At 42.4% G+C, this 27,306-nt stretch overlaps 1 protein-coding gene across 1 annotated transcript; it reads left to right on the forward strand.

Moving 5' to 3' along the window:
- The first annotated feature begins 938 nt into the window (after positions 1 to 938).
- On the forward strand, positions 939 to 27,306 carry LOC113501416. The gene is made up of 13 exons (XM_026882545.1): positions 939 to 1,047; positions 15,509 to 15,780; positions 16,963 to 17,163; positions 18,172 to 18,454; positions 19,353 to 19,463; positions 19,797 to 19,898; positions 20,087 to 20,278; positions 21,253 to 21,394; positions 22,350 to 22,507; positions 23,305 to 23,418; positions 23,693 to 23,782; positions 23,869 to 23,979; positions 24,260 to 27,306. The coding sequence occupies exons 1-13, from the start codon at positions 939 to 941 to the stop codon at positions 24,652 to 24,654; spliced, it is 2,280 nt and encodes a 759-aa protein (XP_026738346.1). The 3' UTR covers positions 24,655 to 27,306.

Below are 27,306 nucleotides of genomic sequence, written 5' to 3' on the forward strand. Positions count from 1 at the left end.
TACACATCATACAGTCGGACCTTCTAACTGTATATTTACATTGGTTTGTACACATAATATGATTATGTCTTCACGATCATTTTGATCCGTGTGCTACTTAAACGCGATTGCGTTAGAAATAAGACGCGTGTGTTATGGTATAAACTTGGTTACAAAGTAAAATTGGTTCAAAAGAAGACCCTGGGCCTACAAACAAGTTACATATCTTCAAACGCCAAGACCAACTACGTCTATCAGTCTTATTGATAAGTGTATTGTTATACTATCAGTAAGTAGCAAACACAAACCTCAATGCAGGCCAGTGTGGCGGGAAGCCGCGAGCTTCCGCCTCGCAGCGCAGCGCGGAGGAAGCCACCTAAACACTTCCTTCCACTGCAGAAACACGATCGGGAAGACCCCACCCCCTACGACCCCTGCACGACCCCCGGACCCCCTTAGGTAGGGGTACACTATGACCCCCGCAAGACGGGGCGCGGTGTGTACCGCCAGACACGCGTGACTCACACTTCCTGGAAAAGTTCTAGCATCCAGTACCAGCTAGTACAAAAGCAGTTATAGTGCGTACCTCACAGTGGACAGGCAAAGCTTTATTCTGATGAGTTTAAAGCTACTAAAAATGACCGCTATTGTATAGCTATACCTGCATTTTAGATGATATGCCGTGGTGGGCTTGCAGTTCTGTAAATGGATTTGTATGCACGGGGTGCAGGTTCGATCCTAGCACAAGCAAAGTACTAATTTAAATGTGACTTTCTCAAAAATATACGACCGTATTCTTTTTAGTGTTGTAGTTTTAGTAAGTAAATGCTTATACAAGTGTCGTAATGTTGTTGCAGATGCAGCGTCCGTGGAGATGAGCGTTGCGCCTGCGCCGCCGGCCCTCTGTCTCGCTCTGCCGCGCGCGCCTCTCCCTCGCCCCTACCCCGCCCCCCGCCGCCATGCCGCCCGTCTATAGGCTGGCCGCACCTTGGCCCCGCCCCTTGCCCCGCCCCGCGCGTCGCACGCGCACCCTGCTCTCCACGCTCCTATACTTCACCTTCCTTACAGGTAAGTCAAGTGTCACTTTACTCTCTTACCAATAAATTTCAAGTAACATAACTTATTGATTAAGCACCATACTACTGTTGCTTAACCTGGATTTTTGGGATCCAGTACCCTAAAAACGGAAGCCCATGACATGATAGTAATGCGTGTCGGGGTGTCACGAGCATGTTAACGCTAACTTGCTATCACAGACCATGTGATAGACGGACAGGCAGCTGTGCAAAATTCCATATATCCTCTTTGGTTACTCAAAATCATGACTTTCTGATAACACATCTCAAAACCAGTTTCTGTTTCTCATCCCTCGAGTGAACTGGTTTACATTTACGAGTAGTGATAGCGATGCGAGTTGCTCTCCGCGCGTCTCTAGGGACGTGTTACACTCACCGCTGCGGTTTACTTGCGGTTATGTTTCTAACGAATCAAAAATCCGTGTCACCCCCGACGTGTGTAGCCCCCGCACAGTAGGGCAGCTCCCCTTGCCCCCGCGCCCATATAAGCCGCGTTATCTCACCATCAAGTTAATGGAGAGATTTAATTACGAGAGCTTTACTCTAAACCTATGAGATGGAAGTCGCGCGCCTCTTTATTTATTGTTTGTACACGCACTCGGGGCGCGGCCGGGGCGGGGTGTGCAGGGGGGGGGGGCTCCGAAGCGCTTCGGTTTACTTTAGGACGGAGCCGGTCGCGGGGGCTTCCTGTAATGTATCCACTGAGCATTATCTCAACGTAGCGCTGTTACCGAGTTAGCTAAGACAATCAATGATAGACGATCATTTCTGTAATGGTAGTGATACTCTACAACCTGTCTTGTGATTTATAGTTTCCATTATGTAACTTTTAGTAAGATATCGCATCGCCCGCGCTTCTTCAAACGCTCTACAAAATGTCCGAATGTTGAAATGTTAATTCTCTACAAAATTAAAGCGTACGCCTCGTTGTTCTCTCAAAAGTAAACACTTTAGACTCTATAGTGTATCTTTAAGGCTATCTTTAGTTGAAATACTACTTAATGTTCATGCCAGTATAGACAATGCTGCCTCAAATGGCTCCCATTTCGACGCACCCTACAGTGGCTCTACTATCTGCGCATCGTTAAGCATGCAATAAATCAGTGTCGGACGTCCCGATGTGAGATTTCCCTCTCAGACAGTTATTTCGTCTTGTATAGATCCCACTTGTCACTAAACGATCTCCCCTAACACTCACACAGATGTAGGATCACGGTCACTACACTCGTACACATTCTGTGAGTGTCTGTAATCTACTGCACCGATGGTAAAAATCACTAATAACTTTTTTCTGTTCTTCTGCAAAAAATATTGGCAACAATTTTTTGGTTGTAAAAACTTAAACGCATTAAGGCGTATACATGCTGCTGTCTATTTAACTGTGTTTTACGTAAAAAGTGCTTGTATTTTTTTCATGTTTATTATCGTTTAAACTGCTGTTTCGCTCAAGGCGACTGCCGTCAACACATGAATAAAGGAATTACTTACCGTGCGATGTATAATTTACATTCTATGAACAAATGACTGTTCTCACAATGTTTGTTACTATCTATATCTAATAGTCAATTATTCATTATTTTTTTGGGTCTCTTGGTGGGATAACAACAACTCTTAAGGACTGCTGTAAATCGGCTTAGGATAGCCAATAATGACCAGTAGTAGGAATTAAAAAAGAAACATTAAAAAATAACTAAGGTGGTATTGCTAAGTACCACAGATTACCGAATTCCTCACTAATACACACAGTCTTTACCTATAAGTACGTACGTATATTAGTGTAATATCTCACCGCGTCGCATCGCTCAGGCCTCGAATGTGATCCATCGCTAACGAGCGCGGAATAAAGAGCCGCCATCGATCCCGAGATAACGGAGATACCGCGGAGGCTGAGCGGAACATTACGAACATTACCAACCGTGTGAGGCGGCCTAGTGGCTAATGATCGAGACAGTTAGCGCAGTTAGCCCGAGTGCAAGTTCGAAACAAGTGTGAATTTGAAACGGGCAGCTGATTGCATATGGGGTGTAAAAATCTATTTATGTCACAGATTAATTAGCTAATAAGAATTTATTTATTAGAAGAAGAAGTTTACTTTATTTATTTATTTATCAGAAAAGAAACATACGGCTTAAACAATTACATTTAATAAATTCAATTAAAATTATTATTCACTTAGTCTTAAACACGATCTAACAACCATATTATTTGAGCTATATTCATCTCTCAACTGTTTATTATTTTCGACATTTCATAGAATTTCTAAACAACGAAAAAATTATACATACTTTAAGACCGACGGCATGTTGTTATAATATTCTGTATTAAATCCACTAACAACACAGCGTAAGTCACGGGATGGTAGACAGGTAACAATTAACTCATACATAATTTGATATTATTTGCCGCAACCTACTGAATGAAACATCGCAACATTCACAACACAGGGGGCTGCCCGCAGCGGTGGGGGCTTGCAATTACATTTCCACGATGAATGACACACATTATGCGCTACGCAAGACTTATACTCGTGAACGGGTGCTGCTTGCGGTGGCTGGTCGGTCTGCTGACCTTGGCCTTAGTATCTACTTACAGTTTAATTTTATATTGGCTTAGATGCAGCGATCTCAAATTTTTGTTTGTTTGGCATGACACCTACACACTTATTTTTTTATTGTACTATATGATAATTTTGTAAACGGTATGACAGCGTGCTGCTGGGGAGTTTGTTGCGCCGTTTCTTCTCTCACAGCAAAAGCACTTAGGAAGCGGTGAAGGGTGATCGAAACCGGGTGCTGTCCAATGTAATCTGACCTTCAAAAAGTGCTACTAGTAGCCTAATTTGAATAAATGAATTTTGATTTTGATTTTGACTTCAGAACTCACTTTGCCGGTCACTACTCCATGTAGCACATTGTAGTTCGGACTCGTAGCTCTGTGATCGAACTTATGTGCTACGACTGTGATCGGCGTACTATGTTACCTAAGTGCATTGGCTTCTTTTCTTATTTATAGCGTACGCAGTTGCTACGAGCTTTGTAACATTCAGCTATCGTTACAAAGAAGTTGTGTTACCAAGATAATAAAATGTATGTACTTTTGTCTGTGTGGCTATTCGTAGCTTCCGTAGCATTATAGCTACGATCGCCACAATTGTTGCTAGGAATCATTCATGTGAAAGCTGTTTGATTTAATTATTTGTGAGCGGTTGAAACTCGCTGTAACGTAAAGATACAAATGAATGTTGAATAGAACGCTTTACGAGCAGTGAGAGCTATTCGCGGATAATCACTCGGAACGTTCGGTTTTGTTCGGTAATGGGCGCCGTCACCTCGCCACTCACCGACGCCGAGAACAATCCGTTAAAAAATGTTCTACCGTTCCCCTCTCCCCTGTCCCCCGAATTTCCTCCCCCTCCCCCCACACTCTCCCGGCGACTCCGCGGCGTCTTCCCGTAGCGGATACGGAAGGAAGCCGAATGAAAGAATTATTTTAAAAACGTTATTACTCCCCGGCTAATATATTCATAGGCTGCGGCTAAGAACGTAGCCGCGACCACAATAGACGTAAATAGCAGAAGATCAATTAAGAAGGTATAGGAGGATTACTGGCTCATAGGTTTTCTTTTACGGCTGTCTCAGTAGGTCTTACAAGTTTTTAAAACTTTCCAAACAGGGATATCTGTCATGTAGAGTTATTTTTTTCAAACTTTACGACTGGTATATGATTCTTCTGCATGTTCCTGGCGACTGGTCGGTCGCGGTAGAGCGCCGGACGCTCATCAATATTAATGCTGATTGTCGACAATTTGTTGATCGCCGCGTTTTCATTACAAACGGAAACTCTCTACCACCAGCGAGCACTCTACTTAGACATAAATGGAGTTACAACTACTAAGCTGTAATCTTTTCTATTTTCTGAATACTATTATGACAAGACAAGCAGATATACTTACAAGCTGATAAGATAACCAACGCATAACGGCTTGAGCTAGATAAGGCTATTATGATAACATAACGAATTGTGTATATCTTAGAACCAGATCACTCTTCTTCTAGTGAAGACTAATTCCTATTAGTCTTCCCGGCTCCTGCCAATAAGTATAATTCAGATAGGTACTTTCTTCTGTTCTAATATTTTAACGAAGAAAAGTTTGATTTTTGATGTTCCTTCACCAATATAAGGCTACATTATTTAAAGGATGGATATAATATACTATTTTATCACGCATAGAGCGGATATAGAAGCAGAGCAAAGAAATAAAATTAGTTCTGAAAAAACGATTATTTTATAAAATGGTGTTATTCCTCATCAAAATAAATAGCGGAACAAATAATTAGTTTGGAACTAAGTTGCCCTTTAGAGTTCACACTTTCAATTAATATCTCAGGAGATCACTGTTTTAAAATAACAGCAATACCGAGCCATTTCACGATTACTTTAAAACTTTTAAGCTGATTTGTAAAATCCTACTCTACATATAATATATCCTCATTACCAAGCGGATGAAGTTGCGAGCAACAGCTAGTATGATACATATATGATGGAACATTATGAAGCTGCCTTATCTGACACGAGAGGAGTTATCTCCATGTCTCTAGGGCACGATCACAGGGCAGTAGAGCCGAGCTCAGCGCGACGCGGCCCTGCGGCGAGGGCCGAGCGGGGACCAGCCGCGACCGGCCCTTCGGGAAACTTGTCCGTGTCACGTGTCATCAGATCGTTAGTTATTGTCGTGCGTGTGATTTAAAGATTGTCAACAAATCTTTTGATTTACCATTAAATAAATAGTTCAAACTTGATGAGAGCCTTATACCTCGTATTGGTAACTAATAATAATATTGTTATTTATAGTAGGTATTATGGTATTATAAAATGCATTGATGCGATACGAGGTTTACCCAGAAGTAGAGTACTGCTCGCATACTTGGACACTCGGGGTACATCAACGTTTCTTATACATGGGATCCCTCATCATCAGACCTCATATGTCTACTATACATCCACCAGTGGTCTCCGACACACAATTACCCCCCCTCTCCCCCCACGTCGCCTCGCTTGGCGAGTTACTAACATTGGCCGATGAGTCGGAACTCGTTTCGAACTCGATCCACAAAAACTGTTTCGTTAACAAAAATACAAGTTTAAATAAGTTCCCCATTGTTCGACGACTACTATTGTTTCACTGTTCTGTGAAAAAGGAGGCGGGGGGGGGGGCAAGCGGGAGGGAGGGTGTGGGGTAACTCCAGTAAAGCGACTAATCTTATTACAAGCGTGCTAACTACTTATTTTGACAGGCCGTCAATCAAGGACCGCCAGTCATATAGAGAGAAAGTGCAACTGCCTTGGCCTAACAGATACGTTACTTTTACAGCAAAGTCCAGACGGGTGATGCGGTCAACACTACTGTAAAACTAAAAGCTACTGTATCTTTTCTAATAGAATATAAGCTTGCGTATTGACTGTATTCCTATGAAATGTATAATCTGTAGTAAATCTAGATACTGCCGGGAATACCCATAACATGTATTCGGGTTGATAAATACTTTGAAACGAATATATCGTTTGAAAATAATGAATCCACTGCAGCACCGATATGTGAGCGCGTAGACACGGTATACGCGTGTGTGTATGTGTATGTGTGTGTGCATGTGTGCTAGCCGGCGCCAACATGCAGGCGCGACTCAGAAGGTTCACAGTATTCAGTCTTCTACCAGTATCTAACCCTATTTGAAACTGCACATCACATGCAAAAAGAGATTATTATTAGTACATTATATAATATGAAGCGGTATTTTCTTGGATAAAACGGTAGCCTATCTTTGAATCGCAGTCACATCAGTTTGTATAAACTTTGAAAAAAAATATTGCCAAAAAAAATTATATGATCTACATCGACACCTCTTCTGAAAACCGAGATTGCAGTGTATTTGATAATAACATAGTTAAACCATTTTTCGGAACACGCAATAAACGTGCAGTTGTATGGTCGACATGATATCGTAATCCAATACCCCGTGTGTAGTAGTCCTACCGCGTACCGCGTGCTCATTTGCTGGTAGGTATCGATCTCGGTGCGTCGCACACACACACACGCGCGCGCTGCAGTGTCGGGTGTCCGCCGAGCCGGCGTACTGCCAGCCATGTATGAACGGGATACCGACAAAAATAATTACTTATTTTAGTTTTGGAAAGATAGATGAATATTCTGGATAAAGCATTAGCAGTAATACAGGGATAAGAGTCACTTATAATAATAGTGATGTGTTTGTTAAAGCGAACTTTCAATTTTTATCGTGGTTGTTTTATGTCTAGTGATCCAGTTGGTATTCGTGTACGGTAACAGACACTTTTAGACTACAGACTATGTGACGTTTATAACCGTAAGCACCGTTTTTTGTTAATTCTAATTATTCTAAACTATTACTGGATGAGAAAAGACATGAGAAGACACCAAAGAACCTCGGTTACGTGGTATAATAATGTATATGAAAGTAATATTTTGGTCGCTAATAATACATTTATTAGTTTATATTGGATATCAAAGATATAGCATAGCGGGGTGAAAGAAAACCTTGATACATACGACTATACGAGGAAAATCAAATCTTTTGGTGATATGACATGTCATCAAAATACTTACACCTAAATACGTTTTGTTGATAAAATATCATAGGTTCTAATTATCTCTTTATTAAAGTTCTACTAAGGAGTGGGCGCCCACTTTATTTAATAAAACACGTTGTAAAATGTATCAAATATAAAATCTGACTAAAATTACAAAGCCTGTTTTACAAGGAAAGTTATCGTAAGAAATTACAATACATTGTGTTTTTCTCGAAAGTTCTGTAATTATGTAGCGACGCGAGGATGGTAATGTAATCAATGGGGATCAGGCGTGACGTCACGCGGAAGGGAAGGGGTAACATTAACGACTGACAGGACACGGAGCATAAAGAAAATAGGGGAAGTAACTATTGTTGCCTAATTTATTTAGTCGCGTTCTAATACTCACGTCTTCGTCTGATTCAATCGTCTTTAAAAAGAAATATGTCTCGTAAAATAAAAATGTATCTTTCAGTTAATTATCTCATTATCAACCGTCTCCCTCTTATAGTTACATGCACTTAACCTAAGTACCAATTCCTCCTACTTTCCTATTTTCGTTGTCGTCACATATTTGTTGCAAACTGGTTCACACGACGCGACAGTGTACTGAGGCGGAGTACACAAACATGTCGGTGTGACGCGGACATGTTTGTGTACTGTTCGTGTATCGAGAGCTACACGCTGTCAGTGACAGGGCAAGTGTAAACATGTTGCGAAAAGGTTACATTTAAACGTTGTTTACTTTTAAATTTACCTTTAAATAGCACGTTAAAGATGGCAGGTTATATTACAAAGATAATGCGTAATATTTGCATAAGTATACCAGGTTTTTAGTCCGAACATTAACACTGTTATAAAAAATAATATGTTTTTCTTCCCGACTTTAGTAGGCCATTAAACTAATGTATTATGAAAATGTGAAAATGTATCAAACGGCAGAATGACGAACAATAACGACAACTTCCTTCGTTAAACATTAACAATATGAAAATGTCTCGACTTAACTAAATGAACTGAGTATTTACGTGAGGGAGACTCTTCGTAGCACCGTAGCATCGTAGGCCGCTACAGCGCTACGAGATTGCTACGCGTCGTAAACTATATAATATGTCTCGTGTAGACTTTTGTCTTTATTCATATATTGTGGATGGCAGGAGTTATCTAACAATAACTAATTTCCTTGTTAGATCCTATTTATAAGGTAGACACTAAATGAGACATTGGTATGGTTCAGACGCCTTATAAAATATCGAGGCAAAATAATTGTCGTGATCGTTAAAATTTGTTTGGTGCTATAAATGTTTCTAAAGGGGTTTTGATATTATTTGATGAGAAGTTCGTCAATGATCGATCTCGTAAGTAACTGCCTCCATTATGTGGAGTATCGTCATTTCGAGTTAATTGACGGCTGGTTTTAATTAAGCAATGCTAATGAATCCATCGCTGTATTGACAGAGGTCGCCCCCCCCCCCTGACCTCCGCAAATATCATAATTTAGCATCTATTTCAAGAAATGTGGTGTCGAGGAATATTGTTGTTTATATAAATACATTGAAACTTTACAAAGTTAACTTTGAAGTTACTTAGTTAATATTTTATCTTAAAATATCCCGACCTCTATTGCGCTGGTATTTTGTGATAAACACATTCATTTGATTTTGGTTTAAAATTATTATTTTATTCTATTTAGTATTTAGCATTGGCTTACCCATTTGGCATTTATTTATTGCTTTTAAATACGTTTAAGTATTGTTTAAAAATATTAACTTTTAACCACATATATTTTTAGGGCGTGTCTGCCTCCAATAACCCTAACTCCTTATTCCTCTATATTGAGCCTGTTGAAATTACTTTTCACCACTTTAGCCGCGTGTCGGGTCCCAGTCCGAGTAGACGTGCAGAGCTGGCGGGGTCCAGAGGGGGGGGGGACATGTCGATCGAGATGGGAATTTTAATATCGTATTTGTATCGCAGAGATTTTCCCGCTGGCAGTGGCGCTGGGGATTAGTGGGGGATAGCCCCGCAAGGGACCGCCGGTAATGCTGATAATAACATCAGAGTGCAAGTTGTGTGTTACTCAGCAACAAACTTTTAAATAAGTGTGTTGTTTTTTAATACACTTGACGCGGGTGTGATTCCGCTTATAAATAACGTTTGTGTGATCCAAGAATGATTGTTCTGGGCCTGGGTGTCCTTATGCAAGTAACTTGAATGTTTTCGTAATTGACATGTAAATTTAAAGGTGGGTTTTGGTTACCCAGAAATTGATGACAATCGATAGTAATTAATCTTCATTTTAAGATTTCCGTCGCGAAATTGTAAAAATAACCCAGTCAATAGACACTAAACATAATGATCGAAGTTAGGTGACGATGGTACAAGAAATTGTCATTATTAACAGCTGTTTTATTTGCGAGTCCGATTCGCACTTGTCAGGTTTCTTGCGCCACAGTTCATCATTAGTCAAAATATCAACGATCTAGGAATAAGGGTCATTGCAGACAGACAAAACAGTGGCGTCTCAGAAACTATTTTTTCCTTTTAAAATGTATGGAGTAATATAATTCAGTACCGCCCACCCGTCACACGACGTCACACTGAGCGCGGGACAGCACGCCGCGTGTGACAGATGTGTTCAGCAGACGTCACGTGCTGCACCTCCCCGGACGTATCGCGTATCGATCAGCCGGCAGCGGTGGTGACGTACTCACCGCTGAAGAAAGCTGGTTGTTCACAATCTTATCTTAATGCAATATGATGCAAGATTTCTGTCTGAGCTAGTTAGGACTTTTAATTGACAGTTAGTAAAGTGACCGTATAAAATGTAGCTTTTTGTAAATGTTTCTTTTCCGTTATAAAATCCAGCTATTACTTTTAAGATGGTCCATTGCGGCACTATTATTTTGTTTTCTTTAAATTCCTGTATCCGTTTGTCCTGTTACCTATGTTTTGTAAATTAAAAGCGTATAAATTCAGTTATTCGTACAGAATCAAATCACTTACATCACGGAAACATCACTACTAACATATTCTCGGCGCAATCTCGAGTACTGGACGTCCGGGATGTCTGCTGACTAATAATAGCTCTTCCAACATCTATTTGAATCGGGCGCAGACAATGAGTCATGATAATGCTGCCCTACACTGAACAGGTTCGCTAGCTGCGCCCGTTCCGTCTTGTCTGACATCTGACAGTCACTTATGTCGAACAACTCAGGTAGCTTGCAACTAATATAGTGCAACTGATTTATTTACTTTGCTAAGTATTTCTGACACTATTTTATCTATACTGATATTATAACGGGATAAAATTTGTGAGTTTGTGACTTAAGAGGAGTGATCACTAGAGATCTAATAGAATCTGAAAGATCTTTAACCAATATGTTTGTAGAAGACACGGTTCATTTAGTACTACATATTAAGAGAGTTGTAGAACTAACATATTACAATGCAAAGCCCACTGTAAGAAACTCTTGACAGTTACTTACTGAGACAACCATATAAAAACTTCACCTCACCGCCTTCAACACGCTAAGTTTATAAGCAAACACAGTTCTAACAAGGGAACAGAGCATATTGTCTGAAGGCACATCAATAGCTTCCGCCGTTTAGTTTCGACACATTGTTCATGCACAGACACCGAGCTCGGCGCTCGCTAGTGTCGCGACACTCCAAACTCTGAGTACACTCGACACTTGGGGCGCCCTCCACTCGCCGAAGTGGTACCTTTTCATAACGCTAATTGTCGTGGCGCTTACTATATAGACACATGGAACATCAAAGTATTAGGAAGTGGTATTATACTGCCGCAGCACTAGGGTTGGAGAAAAGTAACTTTTCTGGAAAGCTAATGCTATTGAATGACTCAAATGTAGTGCAAGTTAAAGTCAATTAAATTAAATTGTCAAAAATTAATGTTAATCTTACTATTTGAAGTTTAGTGTTACTTTCAGACTACTTTCACTAGAGTTCCGTAGCCAAGTGTGGCCAGGGCTCCATTTTAATTCCTAACTGAAAGATGTGCACTATTTACAAAATATATGATGTGGCTGTGGCTGCGGCAGCAAAAAATAAAAAACGAACTTTTTTTTCCTGCCCAACTGTGTGCCCGACTTGCGCTTGACGAGTTTAATTTAATGCGATTTAAAATTGTTGAATCCCTCTGGACCCAGTGTCACAAAGTTACTTATCTTCCTTCTGATTCTATACTTTGTTTGTTTTCTGTCAAAAACGTAAAATATTAAACATAGCATCCAGTAGCTTGGGTTTTGACATACAAACACGACGGAAGAAGGGAAATGTACAATGGGGCTACGAAAAACAATGTTACTCTATTTAAGTGAGTCGAACTTCAAAACAAGGTTGATCGTGATCTCCTAATGCCGACACGAACTCGTAGCCTCAATACCACCTCCTACTACTCTCGTATGTTCCGTGACTCTCCACGTATCCATAGTTACCACGCCGCTGCTCGCCGGCTAGCGCTGCACATGCTACACATAGCTGACGTCACAGCGTCACAGCGGGTATTGTTTCGTGACGTCACATTCATCTCTCGCGACAGGGACACACCTTTGTTGCTCTTTCTGTCTGTCGACGATGGTCACGCCACAGCCAAGTGCAGAAGGTTAGGTGAATTAGTTTGAATCTAGGAGTTGAACGTTGACGAAGAAATAAAATTAACAAACTTTGAACGTATAATACGGCATCGACATAAGTTATTAAAGACATAGGAAATCCACAATCCTCCCTGATTGTGGATTTCCATAGGTTGAATAAGAGATCTAATATTCTGATGTCTTGACCATGTGCAAGCTTGTGTGTGATCAAAAAATGCCTCAAATTTAGAACAAGCTGAATCTGAGTCTCTTTATGTTGGATTGTTTTTTTGTGAATTTTCGCAAAACAAAGATTAATTTCTTACTTCTGAACACTTTACTTAAAGAAATAATAATATGAAATATTAATTCCATTACTACATCCTTTCATCTTAATATATTACCGTTGGTCATGGACCTTCTGTTTTCACCTATCCGACTTTACCACCTTAAGGTATGTGGGTAGAGGGGGGGAGGGGTGGGGAGAATAAGAGGTGATAATGAGCATGTTCGACAGAACGCGAGCAGCACGTGTGTGGCGTGCGCCGTACGGTGCGCGGGTAATGTGTGATGGAAAATGGATAACTACACTATTTACAGATAGGAATAAATTGTCTGTTGTGGAGATATTAAGTGAGCAGGTGATGTTTGAAGATGTAAACGGATGACCGAACTGTAATAATATAGCTAAATTTTAATTTATATGGGGTAGTGACTGAATTATTCTTTGACTATTTAATTTATTTTTTTATACACATAAATAATGTTCTATTATGTGGCAAATTGAAAGAGAAGATATGTGTAATAATTTGATAACGGATAAAATATGCATTTTTAAGAACTTTTCTATTTGTACCTTCCGGATCGGAGAACCAAACCCAAAACCAAAACTGATATACTTTGACTCATCTTCGGCGTTCCGTTTTACTTCACGTCACATATCCTATTCATTACTATTATGACACCTATTAGATACTCTCTCCCTGCACCGCCTCATTCAGCCACATCGCGCAGTGCCCAGGTGTTCATTCGCAGCCGTCACGTCACCGCGTCACGTTGCCCGCGCGACCTTCATTACGATGCCGATACAATCTGCACGGCGATGGCGTCGTATTGCAAACGTCACGCTGATCTGCTGAGATATTACGTTCAGTATTATGAAGCTGGTGGGGACTTTGTAACTTTTGGTTTCGTGCATCTGCTTTTTATGTACAAATGATGACTGATAATTCAATTTGATTTACCCATGTTTTTATAAACTCACTTTCTTGTTTGTTTGTTTGTCGTTACGGTTAAAATTTTGTAACTCAATTTTGAGGCACTTCCCGATAAGCTAGCAAGCTGAAGTTTTAGGGTTTCAAACCCGTTGAAAATGCAATTTACAAGTACAAAAACGGCTGGACTGATTTTGAAAAAAATTAATAGAGAGATATTTAAAAACGTGAGTATTTAGATATTTATTATTCTATAAATTTAAATAAGCGGTCGGTGGCTGAATCTCTCACTGGATAACAACAGACTAGGTCAAAACTAACTAAACAAAAACATTTATCAAATTGACCGAATCCGGTCGATTGCTCCACGAAATCGTAGATCCCGAACCACTAATGGATGCTGGTGAACTAAGAGTTATCTCTGTTGAGGTGAATAGTTCGTAATTCTTCCCTAGGTAAATCATAAATTTGTATTTAAGGAACTTGCTGCGCATACGGTCTGTCGAGATGGAGGCTTTTAATTCGTTTTGGAGTAGGTATATTTTCTGGTGTTTTTTAGCAACAAAATGTCCCGAAAAACTAGTTTACATAATTTCAGTTTAAACGTTGATCACTCAGTCTTCCCGTAGTACTCAAGTGGCAACCCGGAGTCGTTGCCCGCGGTGTCTCAGTAATTAGTTGTTTTGTGTGCGGGCTCTAATTGCGCGCCATTTGTAACTACCGGCCGGCGCGCATACGTCACGCCTGTCCCACTACCGCACTATGACCCCCCCCCCTCCCCCTCCCACTACTCCTCGCCGGGCACGTAAGACCTTTATATGAAAACAAGTGACTGTAGGCAGCTATTAATTTACAAGAACACTGAGAATAGGATGCGATAAAGTTAGAATTGCATCATTTGAGGTACCATCTTAATAAGAAATAATATATTTTATTTAATCAAAAGCAGTGTTTGAATAGTACTATCATGACAAGTATTCCCCATGCACAACATTATATTGGTGAGTTTTTTAAATGATCGAAGTATGTTTACAGGGGGTGTCGCGTGGCGCGCGCGTGTCGGTCGCGCGACACGGATTAATGTTCCTCATTAATATTGTGACACTACACACGGCGCTCTCCCGGGACGAGGCCGCGGTCAGAGAACTTCAAATTACTTATTAAAATACCGGATCGAGTCGCATTTGCAACACTGACGGTTACGTAAAAATAGGCTACAGGAAAATTTAAAAATAAAATAGTTGCCCATCAAAATGAACTTACCAAACGTAATGTACGTAAATATTTGTTAAGGCAACGATGCCTTCACAAATATTTATTTTTAAAGTATCAGTGAAAATAATGGTCTGGCACAATTAATGAGATGCAGTCTAGCACCAATGTGACGGGCAGATAGCGGAGCCTTAGTGATATTAGTGTTTTATTAGTGAATAGGTATATAGGATAATAGGATAATCATCGTTCAGAAGACAACACCACAATGTGTACTTGTATCGATGGCTTTGCTCTAATAATCCGCTGTGAAACGACCAACAAAATATACTGTTTAATAACTTGGTCTTCAGAACTCCGCTCCAATTACAGGAAGTTTACCGGGACTTGTTTGTAAACTCCTCCTTATAAATTACTTGATAATTTTCTTTTCTCGCCAACATTTTTTGTTGTTATAGCTGTAGGTAGTAGGTAGGTCGTAGGTAGGTCGCTAAGTGAGCGCCAGCCGGCGGGTCGCACGCATCGCCCGCGTCGCTCGGAAGGGTTCAACTTGTTACCCTCCCGACAACATGTTTGTGGACATATTTTCCGTGAAATATTTATGTGTTGGGAGTTCGCAAGTCGCGGCGGGCGAAGGTTCCCACGTTATGGTGATAAACACATAAGCTGATGTCTCTTTACGGCACATGTGCTTACTGTCAGATAGACTACATTACGCGGTCTTATGCTGAATGTAACTGCGCTTTAAATGTTTTGCGATGAATATGAGTAGCGTTTGGCTAACGGTATACTTGTTGTATTCAATAATGTGTTATTTGTTCAGGCTTCCCCTTCTCGCGCGGTTCCGAGTGGTCGAGCTCGGAGCGAGCCTCCCCGGCGCCGGCGGACGCGGCCGACGCGATCCGCGACGCGCCGCTCTACCCAGTGCTCTCCGACACGACCGACACGAACGATACGCCCGACACGACCGATGCGACCGACGCGACTATCACGCCCGCTGCGACCGACACTGAGGTCGAACCTGCCACTGGTTTAGAAACTCACGATGTGAGGACCAAACGCAGTAGCGGACAGGACTGGGAGCGGGCACCCAAGGTTGGTACACTATTAACTAGTAGCTATTGTTAATTTTCTAACTATCAATTCATGGTACATAATATATACGGAAATTTGTTATGACGAGATTGTAACTAGAGTTAATTTGAGTATTTGTAATATTAAGTATATTAGAGGATGAGCTTCGTGTACAACAATTTAAGTTAACCTATTTAATTTAAGAGCTCTGATAAATCTCCGCAGACAGCATTGTCATAACAAAGTATTTGAACCTTTGACATTCAACTATCTTAAAATACACACCACTTATGCCTCGAACATGTTGGTATTGTACACGATACAGGCGCGTCACCCGGCTCCACCCGTCTCGTGTAATTGCCTCATAAACTTCATTGTTAAATTAATCTTTCTCGGTTTAATTATGTGAAGCCTGTGTTTTTAAACTTAGATTAAGAGGCGTTCGCAATTTATACCCGTTGTGTTAAATTACTTTAATTAAATATGTACGCTGTTGGTAAACTTTTAATACTATTTTAAGCTGAAATTAATTAATAGGATTAAGTGAACTGGTTTGGAATTCAAAACAAATATTGAGATAATGGCGATCCTTATTAAAGCTGTGCAGTGCTCTCGTCGTGTTTACAGAAAATCCTATTGCTCAAATCACCCTCACGGGGAGTTTACTTGTATAATATGAAATAGTAATAAAAGCTGCAGGATATATGTGTATATATATATCCTTTGAAATAAGGTTGAAATATTTAGGTCGGTACCGTCGGTACGCTTGTACTAAACCGTGGCCTGAAAATACCATTTTACTACCAGTTTCAAAGTAATATTATTGTAGTAGTGAAAAAAAAGAAACCACCTCAATCCATGCTATCATACTTTAAAACTTCCTAAATCGTTATATGTCCTCTACAACTCTTACTCAACGGCATCTAGTCCTGAACTAAGCAAAGCTTGTATCATGACTACTACGAAACTGATTCAACATTTATACACTTTTCTAAATCAAAACATAGTTAAAATAAATTACTTGAAACGGAATAAGTAATCGTGAATATCACAAGTCTTCTTTTCTTCACACAAAAAAACATTCTTGGGTGGGAATGGAACCCAAGACCTCCCTTATAGCAACACCACTTGTCTAGCTAGACAGTCAAGTAGATTTGATTAGAGCCTATAATTAAATGAGGCTTGTATTCGTGTATTGTATAGACAAGCAGTGGCTCCCGTCGCGTGAAGACAGGCGACACGATCCTGAACATCCGCGGTGCGGTGCGCGACGCTATCGGAGACGCGGGCGCCGCGCCCGGGCCGCGCGCCTCCTCGCGCCTCGACACCTTCGTGATCCGACCCGCCGCGCAGCCACCGCGCAAGCCGCAGCAAGACCAGCCCGCGCCGCACCACACACAACAGGTACCTACCTACCACACAACAATACTGACACTTGCTACTGAACGGCAATCATAAGTCATTTATTCAAATTAGGCTACTAAGTAGCAGTTTTTGAAAGTCTGATTACATTGGGCAGCATCCAGTTTCGCCCACCCTTCACCGCTTCCTAAGTGCTTTTGCTGTGAGAGAAGAAACAGAGCAACAAACTTCCCAGCAATCAAGGAAAAACTGGTCTTGATTTGATGAGCAAAACGCGTGCTGTCCTATGTCCATGTGTTTTGTTATCCCAAAAGTGTCAATAAAAAGCTTGACTTTTAAGTGGCTGCTCCATAGCCGCCTACAGGAAAAGAACTATAGCAAATGCAAACAGCAGGAAAGAAACAATAGCAAGCGTCCAGATGACGCTATCTGTAGATCTGAATATATCACTTGAGATATCCCATCAAGTTGTCACAGAGAGTCAGTCACCAGCAGGCGGTGTGCTCCCCTCAGCCCGGTCCTCGTTAGCTTCAGTAAATAAATTCGGCTCGTTATTATGTAAGCTTGTTATTTTTCTTACAAACCGTCGCGGACTTCATTAGTACAAGTTATAACGTAATTACAATCTCGGCAGGTCTCGCCCCCCCTCCCGCCCCCCCCCCCCCGCCACAGGCGCACAGCTGCGCGGCTCGACTCTGATTGTCGTCTGTTTGACCATTTGTTATCATTTTAATTTTAACGTTGTTAGATATTTGACAATATTCCTCAGTCCCTTTCGGCAGTAACTTTTCGTTGGAATTTCGAATCTTATTAGAGAATTTTTAAGCAGTTGATTTCTTTGACTTCACTAATTGTCATCATAAAAAGTGCCAGCTGTTTATCTTCAGTTTTCCTTTGCCAACTGCTAGGAGCTAGGAAGTAGGCAGGTAAAGGCGGCAGAAAATGTTCCGAGTCCGGCAAAGTAGACTCACACTTACATTTTATAAATTACAGATAGAAAGAGCACTTCCCTTGATAGTCACTCAATATAACTTGTACTTGTTGCACTAGGTACCAAAATTCGAGCGCGAGCTTCTGGTGGAAGCGCACGCCCGCGCGCGCATCGAGTGTGACGTCAGCAACTCCAGCGACGTGCGGTGGTACAAGGACGGGGAGCCGCTGAGCCTGCGTGGCGGGGTCGCGGGGGGCGCGGGGGGCGAGGGCGTGTGGCGCGACGGTGGCGCCGTGGTGGTGGGGCGCGCCACGCGGGGTGACGCTGCCGCCTGGCGCTGCACGCACAACGACCACAACGGCAACACCGTGTCCGGGAAACCTATCAACCTGCTTATCTATGGTGAGTACTTGCGATCTTAGAACCTTCATAACCTTCACCACGAATATGATGCTTCTGACATAACTATGACCCACTTACTGGTGTAACCATCTATTTCTTCTATAGACTTTCTTTCCACGTCTTAACATCCTGAAAGCTTAAAATTTTGTCATCATATTGACCTGGACATTAAATGACGTCTTTGCCAAGGTCTCTTATTTTGGCTGCAACTTGCTGTACTTAAACTGAAATTGGGTCTACCATCGACTCGACAAGTATGAGGAGAAACCAAAAAATGTACCCATAAGGTGCTTATCGCTTGCTGTTTCAAAATACATGAGGGATATATTAGGTACTTATGAAAATAATCACGTCCAGACATTGTAGTTTATCAGCTGATATTTGCAGTAATCCTAAGCACACTGAAGGCGGTGAAACTTTTAAGATTAATGTTGTTAGTTTTGTTCGCGTCTGGAAACTTACTTCGGTCACATCTCATAATAAACTTGTGTTGAGTTTGCTCCTTCACAATGTAAGCGGTGGTATAATTGAGGCTAGTGTTACTAACATACTAAATAAGAAACTTGAAGACTATTGTGGAGTTTTACAAAACCGCTTTGCATCGCATACCTAGTGTCTTCAAATTCTAGCTTAAAAGACTTGCTGGTGGGACAGCCAAATTACTGTGATCATTGTCTATTGGAGTTTAGCAAGTTTTAGACATTCGAGTCTCTTGGTTCTTCTGCGTACAAATGAAGCTTTGGAACCGTGCAACTAGAGTCACCACTGTAACGTTTTAAAAGTACCCGGAAATCGGCCTCAAAATGAAAGTTATGTTTACGCATTTATATCTCCCCCCCCCCTCCATAGTGTGTAACATGTAGGTATTCGTGAGTTGAGTGTATGTGTGTTGGTGCAGAGCCGGTGCGGTCGGTGTACCTGGCGGTGGACGGGCGGCGGCTGGACGCGGGCAACACGTGGGTGCCGGTGCGCGACAAGACCGAGCTCGAGGTGCGCTGCGTGGCTGAAGGTAAACAACCAGTCTTTATAGATGATGGAGAGGTCCTGAACTTATACAGGTTCTGTTGCAGAAAAGGTACAGATAAGATGGTTGATTATAACAGGTGTTTGTAAATCATTTTGACTTGATCCGGACAAAATAAAATTAAGCTGTAGTTTTTTTGTCCTTTGGGCGACAGATTTAGGTAAAATATTTTGAAGGTTGTTACACTAATTGGATGTTGAAATTTTTAGATCCTGCTGTCGTTCAGAAATGTTCGTTTTAGTGGAACTTTTTGATAGCCTTTATTGATAAAAGTTCACATTGTTATGTATGTTTTACTACATGAGGTCCTGATGTTAGGTGGTGTGCCTCCACCGGAACTATCCTGGCGACTCCTGGCGCTGGAGCCGGCGCTCGACCACCGCCCTTACCTCCGCATACACCACACCAATTACTCCATCGGTAAGTCATATCATACCACAGAATAATATGAACCCAAAGGTTTTTAGATAATCCCCCCTCGAGAAGATGTGAAAGTCGTATTTTTGTGTTGAATTCCATATTTAAGCAGTAATCCGTGTACTGTATTGGAACAAGAAGACTTTTACTACTCGTAAGGAGGACTTTTATATCATTGTTGGGATAACCAGAAGGCGTATCGGTATCGCACGCGGTGGTGACGGCGGCTCGCGAGCTGCACAACGCCACGCTGCAGTGCGACGCGCGCCAGCGCACGCCCGCCAGCGTCGCGGGGCCCGCCGCGGCCCCCGCGCCCCCCGCGCCCCCCGCCAGCACCCCGCCCCCGCATCTCATGTCTGCCAAGCTGGAGATACACGTTACCTGTGAGTGCTATAACGAAAGTAACGGTTGAATTCTGAAATCTCTTCAAAATTTTAGGGAAATTACTTGGTTACTTTGGCTACCGGTAGTTGTGCAAAGGATACTTCTGTCTTCTTCTGAAACAGAAAGAATTTTCAGCCTTACCTAGCATTAATATAGAGCAAATTATTGAAGTGGCTTGATTGGATACAAATTTGGTTAATTTGGTATTACTTATAAAGCGTCTTAAATGTTTCATTACCATAACTATAGCTCGCAAGCCGACTCCAAGCACAGACACAGGCTTAAGATATAAGCAAATACATTTCACATGAGTCCAGTACCTACTCCATATATTATAAAAATATATGTAAATTGTGTTGAAAGTTCTGGCTACTCAAATATTAGCAGCGTATGATTATAGCAGCATCGTACACGGGCACGGGATCGCACCCGCGGGAGCGAGGCGCGCGGATACTCCATCATCCTAACATTTTACTGTTTACTAAGGCTTATGAATTAACATCTGTATCGTACTGTTTTAATCATCTGAGTAAAGTTAACTTTAGGTGGTATTTTGTATCAAGTGAATAGAAAACAAAAAAAGAACATATACGATTATAACTAGATGACGGTTACTAAATAACGTTGAGTTCCAAATTGGAATCAGATATTGGTAACCTGCCAGTGATTTTTTATCTTCTCCCAGCCCTACATATCTATCAGTAAATTCAGTCTGCCGAGGTCCTCTGCCAGATATAGACTTTCCTCAAGTTGCTTTTATGCCTATCATATACATAGAGAGCAAAAAAAGACCAAGAGAGGCTAGAAAGATTTACAAGAGCCGTTAAAAATACCTTTTGTAATTTCGTTCTTATTCGTAAATGTGCGTTTTTTCATCCAGTTTTGATGCTGACTGTTCTAGCTATGTATCCCCTTGACATATACTACCGCCGAAGGATTGTTGATGAGGGTGACTTGTGTTGTATTGACGTAGATCCTCCATCGTTCGTGATCTCTCGCTGGCCGGGGTTCGGCGTGGCGCTGGCGGCGGGCGGCGCGGCGGCGCTGCGCTGTGACGTCGACGCCAACCCGCCCGCGCGCGCCTGGTGGCTGCGTGACGATGCTAACCCTACCAGGTATGCATAGGTCAAAGGCTCCCTTTACTGTTACGCGATTTTCGTCACAAGTATGTCAAAATTTTCTTTACACATAAGATAAAGTGTCTATTAAAAGTAGTATCAATATTTTTGAACTTTGTCGAAAGGGTATTATATAACATACAACTTAAATGCGACTGGTTTCTTCCAAACAATGTAACATAGTCGCTAGAAGCGGCACGGACGAAGCTCGACGCGAATGAACGATGGGACAAAAGACAAAAGGTGGGTGACAACTGTCGCTCTGATTCTGTTTCCCGTGTCTTTGCCCGTCACCCTCCCCCCCTGTCCTGAGGTGCGGAGGGGGGTAGTGTGACCTTCACCGAGTGCTTCAAGGTCGCGTCACCCTGACAGCGGTCGCCGTGGCATCGTCCTCGTTACATATTTAGATCACTCTTTACCTTTGTTTCCATAAGTTTGTTACAAGTGTCGTAACTACTAAACTGTTGTTTAACTTTATTGTTTGTACACTTTATACAACCCATGTTATTTGTCCGTGACAAGTGTTTAAGTGCCCCTTTTCAGAGATTAATATTTAATTATGTTGATGCTATTAATCACAACTTGGAACTATCGGAAGGTACACAAAACTCTCAGCTAATTTAACTATGGAAAGTGGATTTCAATTGAAATGGTTATTCATTCTTAAGCTCGTTTTCCAAGATTAAGATTCTCCACGAAATTATATAGCGGTATTATTGTATCCGAGCACTAGCGAGCACCACCGGAGGCCGGAGGAGTCTAATATAAGTGACTTGTTTGCTGAGGTTAGCCGTTATCTATCGCGATGCTGGGTCCATTTTTAACCCTGGCAAGATCTCATGCACATTTTCCACTCCCCCTCAACCCCCCTTTTGTTGCTTTAATTATTCGTAGGTTTTGTGCGATATCACCATAGTACCACCTCGTATAATACGCGTGTGTCGTGGCCCAGCTCGCCGCCCCCGCTGGAGGCCGGCGACGAGGGCGCGCGCGGCTCAGCCACGCTCCGCTGGGGCGCCCTGCGCGCCGCGCACGCCGGCTGGTACCGGTGCCGCGCCACCTGGCTCGACACCGACTACTCCTCCATCGGGTACTACCTTAATGTTATGAGTGAGTATACAATGTTGTTTAGGCCGTCGCATATTTTCGTTTCTGATTTCTTGATAAATTTTGTGTATGATTCAAAGGACAAAAGCGAGGTTTTGGCAGAGATGATAATGTCTGAGGAGCGGATTTTACAAATTTTTATATCTTATTTTAGACGCTTTGGAAGTTAGATCCGGTAGATCATTCTTTTGGCGACTATTCAAAAGATACGACTACTTAAACATTTTTTTTGCGAACCATAAGCATACATAAACCATTTCGTTCGGTTATTGGTTGATAATCCAAAAGTAGTCATCCACGTTTATTTCGATACCAGAATGTATAAAAAATATTCCTAACATTACTTTATTTAAACTGAAACTCAAAAAGTTTCTAATATCCAAAGTGTATTATTCAATTAATGAGTTTCTAGAGGATAAAAATCTTGACTTATTCTAATAATTAACTGTGACATATGCATAAATATAAATCCTTTATTCTTTAATTGACTATAAGTGCTGACATAAATATTTTAATGAATGTATGACATGATTAAAACCTCGAGATAATTAAGTGATGTACCTACCTAGCTAAACTTGTAAGTAATTGAGTATTCAAAATAATTATTTTCTTCTCATTATGACATTGTACACCTCAAAGGTATGTTACAGCGATTCTATACATGTTTAATTCTAAGAACCATATTTTACCTGTGACAACAATAAATGAATTTGATTTGATTTGATTTGATTCGAATCTCAAGCTAGTTATAAAAAAATACAACTGTTTGTATTCATCGTGGTCATATGCCTTTGGAACAGCTCCGGAAGCTAACACGGAGCCGGCACCAGAGCCGGAGGCCGAGGCGGAGGAGCCGGACCACCAGAAGGTGGAGGTGCCGCTCGGCGGGAACGTACAGCTACACTGCCCGAAAGGTAAGCAGACAGTACTCATAGTTTTAATACACTGTCCACTGCTGAAAATAGAGGTCATCAAACAGCGATAGCTACGACAATCACGGTTTTAAGCAGCCCGAGATTTATGATAAAGTACGTCAAGAAATGTGTAATGTTTATACTGTATAGTACCTGTCATATTTTTCACTGGAAGTCGTTTAGGTATATAACTATTTTAGATTGTTCATGTGAGATACAAGCTCTCGGTAAGCACCGGTGAGTTGTGCCTGATTGATTGTGTTGGTGTGTGCAGGCAGCGTGGGATGCTGGTGGCGGCGCGTGGTGGGCAACTCCAGCGAGTCGTGGGCGCCCGCCGGCTCGCATCACGCACACGGCGTGTTGGGTACGTCACTGGTTCATGTTGGTGGTAGAGGAACAGCTGATGCTGTTGTAGTGGCCGCATATTTGAATGAGAGCATTTTCCCCCAGGCATAAAGGACGCGTTATACCAAGAAGGCGGCGAGTACCGGTGTGTGGGGGCGCGCGCGCCGGACCTCATGCGGCTCAGAGAGCTCAAGCGAGTCACGCTAAAAGTTACCGGTGAGTACACATTATAGCTAATAGGTCATTGTGTTAGAGTTCTTAGTGGTTCTAATATCATTTTTTTGCTCACTCGGCTGGCTCAGGACCACTAAATATTTGGTTTTGCTTCCGATTTGAGAGTACGCCTCTTTGCCCTTTATTTCAGTCTTTCTGTGTTCGGTAGCCATCAAAAACATATTTTCAAAGAACCAGACTTTTCTTTAAAAATCACCCTCGGTAAATAATATAAGTCGAGTAGCAGTTTGTGGCAGGGTGCAGTGTAGCCATGTGTGTGTAGGTGGCGCGACGGCGACAGCGCTGAGTGCGGAGCCGGCGGCGGGCGGGTGGCGGCTGGAGTGCGGCGCGTGCGGGCGCGGCGTGCGCGTGCGGTGGCTGCGCGCGGGGGGCGCGGGGGGCGTGGGGCTGGCGGGCGAGGGCGCGCTGGCACCCGACCTAGCGCAGCACTGCTGGCGCGCCGTGCTGCACGTGGCCGAGCCCGACGAGGTGTGGTGCGTGGCCGCGGCCGGCAGCTCGGGCGCGGTGGCCGTGTTCCCGCGCCGCGCCGCGCCCCCCTCGCCCGCGCCCGCCCGACACACGGTCCGCGCGCTGCACAACCACGCGCCCAACGCGCCCCCTACACTATCCACCGCGCTGCTGATGCTCGCGGCTACAACAATCGCAGTCCGCGCGTAGGACAAAGACTGAACGCAGCGTGATGGGAGAATCTCCACGAGTTTTCTTGTTCTGCAACTCTAATGGCATCGCCTTGCGTTACGCAAACCAAAAGTACAAATCAGTCGTAGAGCGTGAAATTGTCTTCAGTAGATTGCTTTCTGATATCATTGAATAGAAAGTTAGAGAAAGTTAAAGAGCAAAAACTTGGATCAGAACAGTTGCAGAACAAGAAATATGAAAAAAGTGTTGTCAAGCAAGTTTCTTCTGGATCTCATCATGATCAAGCTGGACATTACGTGTGGAGTGGTGTCGCGGACACAAGTGATGTGTAGTGGTGTGTGGTGTAAGTGGTGGTGGTACAAACTCAAGCATTCGCAGGAATGCGTTGTTACTCGTCCAAGACGAGCTGACTTGTAAGTCTATCTCCTACTCTAGTCTTCGTAGCTACCTTCTGTATGACGTGTCTATCGGTTACTCTAGCGTGTCTGTACTCGTGTGTATCTAGCGGCGCGCGGCCGCGCTCGCGTGACGTCACGCGCGCTCGCGGCCGCGCGCCCGAGGCCTAACCCTTGTATCCCCTTCGTTCTCTTCTCTCCAACTTCCTGTCCTCTTATTTTCTAACGTAATATAAACAGGAAACGAATGTGCCAAATTGTTGATATTTTAATATTAAAAAAATAGATTTTTCTTATATTGATTATTATAAATATATGGTCGATTATTACGTTTTGTTCGTATTTTATAAAGGAAAGTGAATAAATCGTGCAATGTGAACACCAAAAGATAAAGATATAATGTTAATGTTAAGTGAGAGTAAGCTCATGTGCTAGTTGTCAAGCAATACGAGGCGCGGAGCTGACGTCACGCGTGCCGCCGCCGGCCGAGTCAAGCTCAGCTCGCAGGAGCATTGCGCGCTGAGTGGGAGGAACGCCGAGTGCTCCTCGGTCGTGTGCAGCAATGTATAGCAATAAATATAAAAAGTGGTGGAAGCGGGCTGGGCGGTAACGTCAGCGCCGCGCCCGGGTCCAGGCTAGCAGATAACTATAATATATTTTATATAGATGTCAAATTCTTAAAGTATAATACGTATGTATCATAGCTTAAACTGAATCATGTAAATTTCGATGTCAATTTTAGTCGTCCGTTTAGATCGGACGTTTTTTGTATGGACAAGATACTAATAATATTTGCTACCACAATTTTTGCAACAATCTCGTAGAGTAAGGGGTTTTGATCAAATGTTCGAAGTTGGTATTGGTGTTGGTCTGTTGGGTTCGTTTCGTTTCTTCTGATACTCGACGCTGTCTCTATGTGTAGCCCGAATTATAAGGTGAGTATGTGTGTGTGAGACCTGCCGTCCACACACACGCACACACACTGTGTATAAGTTAGTCTGGTTGTTAAGATTGTGCTAGTGAGAGGCGCGGGCGCAGGCGCCGGCCGCGCGTCAGTCTGAGAGTTTATCCAGTAACCACTGTCGTTAGTTTGTTAGCCGTAGCGAGATGTATTTTTGTATGTCTGAGCGTTTATCGTCAATTGGACAATGAGTTTGGAAAAGATAATGTAATTCTAATTAATATATTGTGGCTTTGTTTGTATCTGGCGGGTGACCTACAAACACATCTACATCTTTATGAGCATCAATTATTTTGACGATTATTTGCGGAAAACCAACGAAAAATGTTTTAATTTGCGAGTATTTTTTCCGTGTTGATCTAATGATTCAGTGTACTCCAAACTTTTCAAAATATCTAACTCATCACTCTACTATTGTCTCCCGCCAGATATGAATGAAGCCAAAACAAAAAGTCGTTGTTTCGTTCGTACCTGGATGATGTTATAATGATCCGTCCATGCGGAATTCGATGTAGTTAGTTAAGGAGCTACGTAGAACCTCTGTGTCCCTTCTCCTGCCATTTCTGTCGTGTCTAGCTCGCTGGCTATCAACACAAATTCATGCACAGAAGGATTACACCTCACAATATCTCGACAGTCTTCTGTTTAGTCAGTTTGTTTCGTTTGACGACGCAGCTGTCTGTTGCTAGGTGTTCTCATGGGTGGTCCTTCTGTATGTGCTTGTTGTGTGGTATCATTCTGTAGGATGTCGTCTGTTGTCACTGTTTTGGAGTCTCTTGGTCCTTCGCACCCCTCTCTCTGTCCTCGTGGTGTATGTTGGCGGTCCTCCGGGCCCCGGTAGTTGTTTGGTTGTCATTTGTTTAGTTGTTCGCTCCGCGGCCCCCGCACCTCGTGCCCGCGCCCGCGCCGGCCGGACTGCGACGCGAGCGGACATTGTTCAATTAAACACATATTTCCATGACAAGATTAGCTATCAAATAGTTAATTTGGAAGACTGGTTGCACGTACGTTTACAAGACACTTACTATTAGCAATGATTTGCTACGGGCTATCTATATTGTTCGCTCGCGTCGCCCGTGTCGCCCGCTCCAGCCGGCGCGCTCGCGACACGCCTCTATTCGTACTTAGCGTCCATTCGATACTTCTGTGTCGCATCTCGGTGCCAACATAATTTAATAGATCATAATGATATATATTTACATTTTATTATATACATTGTATTGTTTACTTTGATATTGAATGTACAGAATCCATATATTCATCGCCATGTGTTTATGGAAATCGTATACCGGATAAAATAAACGATAAAATATA

Source organism: Trichoplusia ni, chromosome 15 (genome assembly GCF_003590095.1).
Source record: "Trichoplusia ni isolate ovarian cell line Hi5 chromosome 15, tn1, whole genome shotgun sequence".
Taxonomy (NCBI): Eukaryota; Metazoa; Arthropoda; class Insecta; order Lepidoptera; family Noctuidae; genus Trichoplusia; species Trichoplusia ni.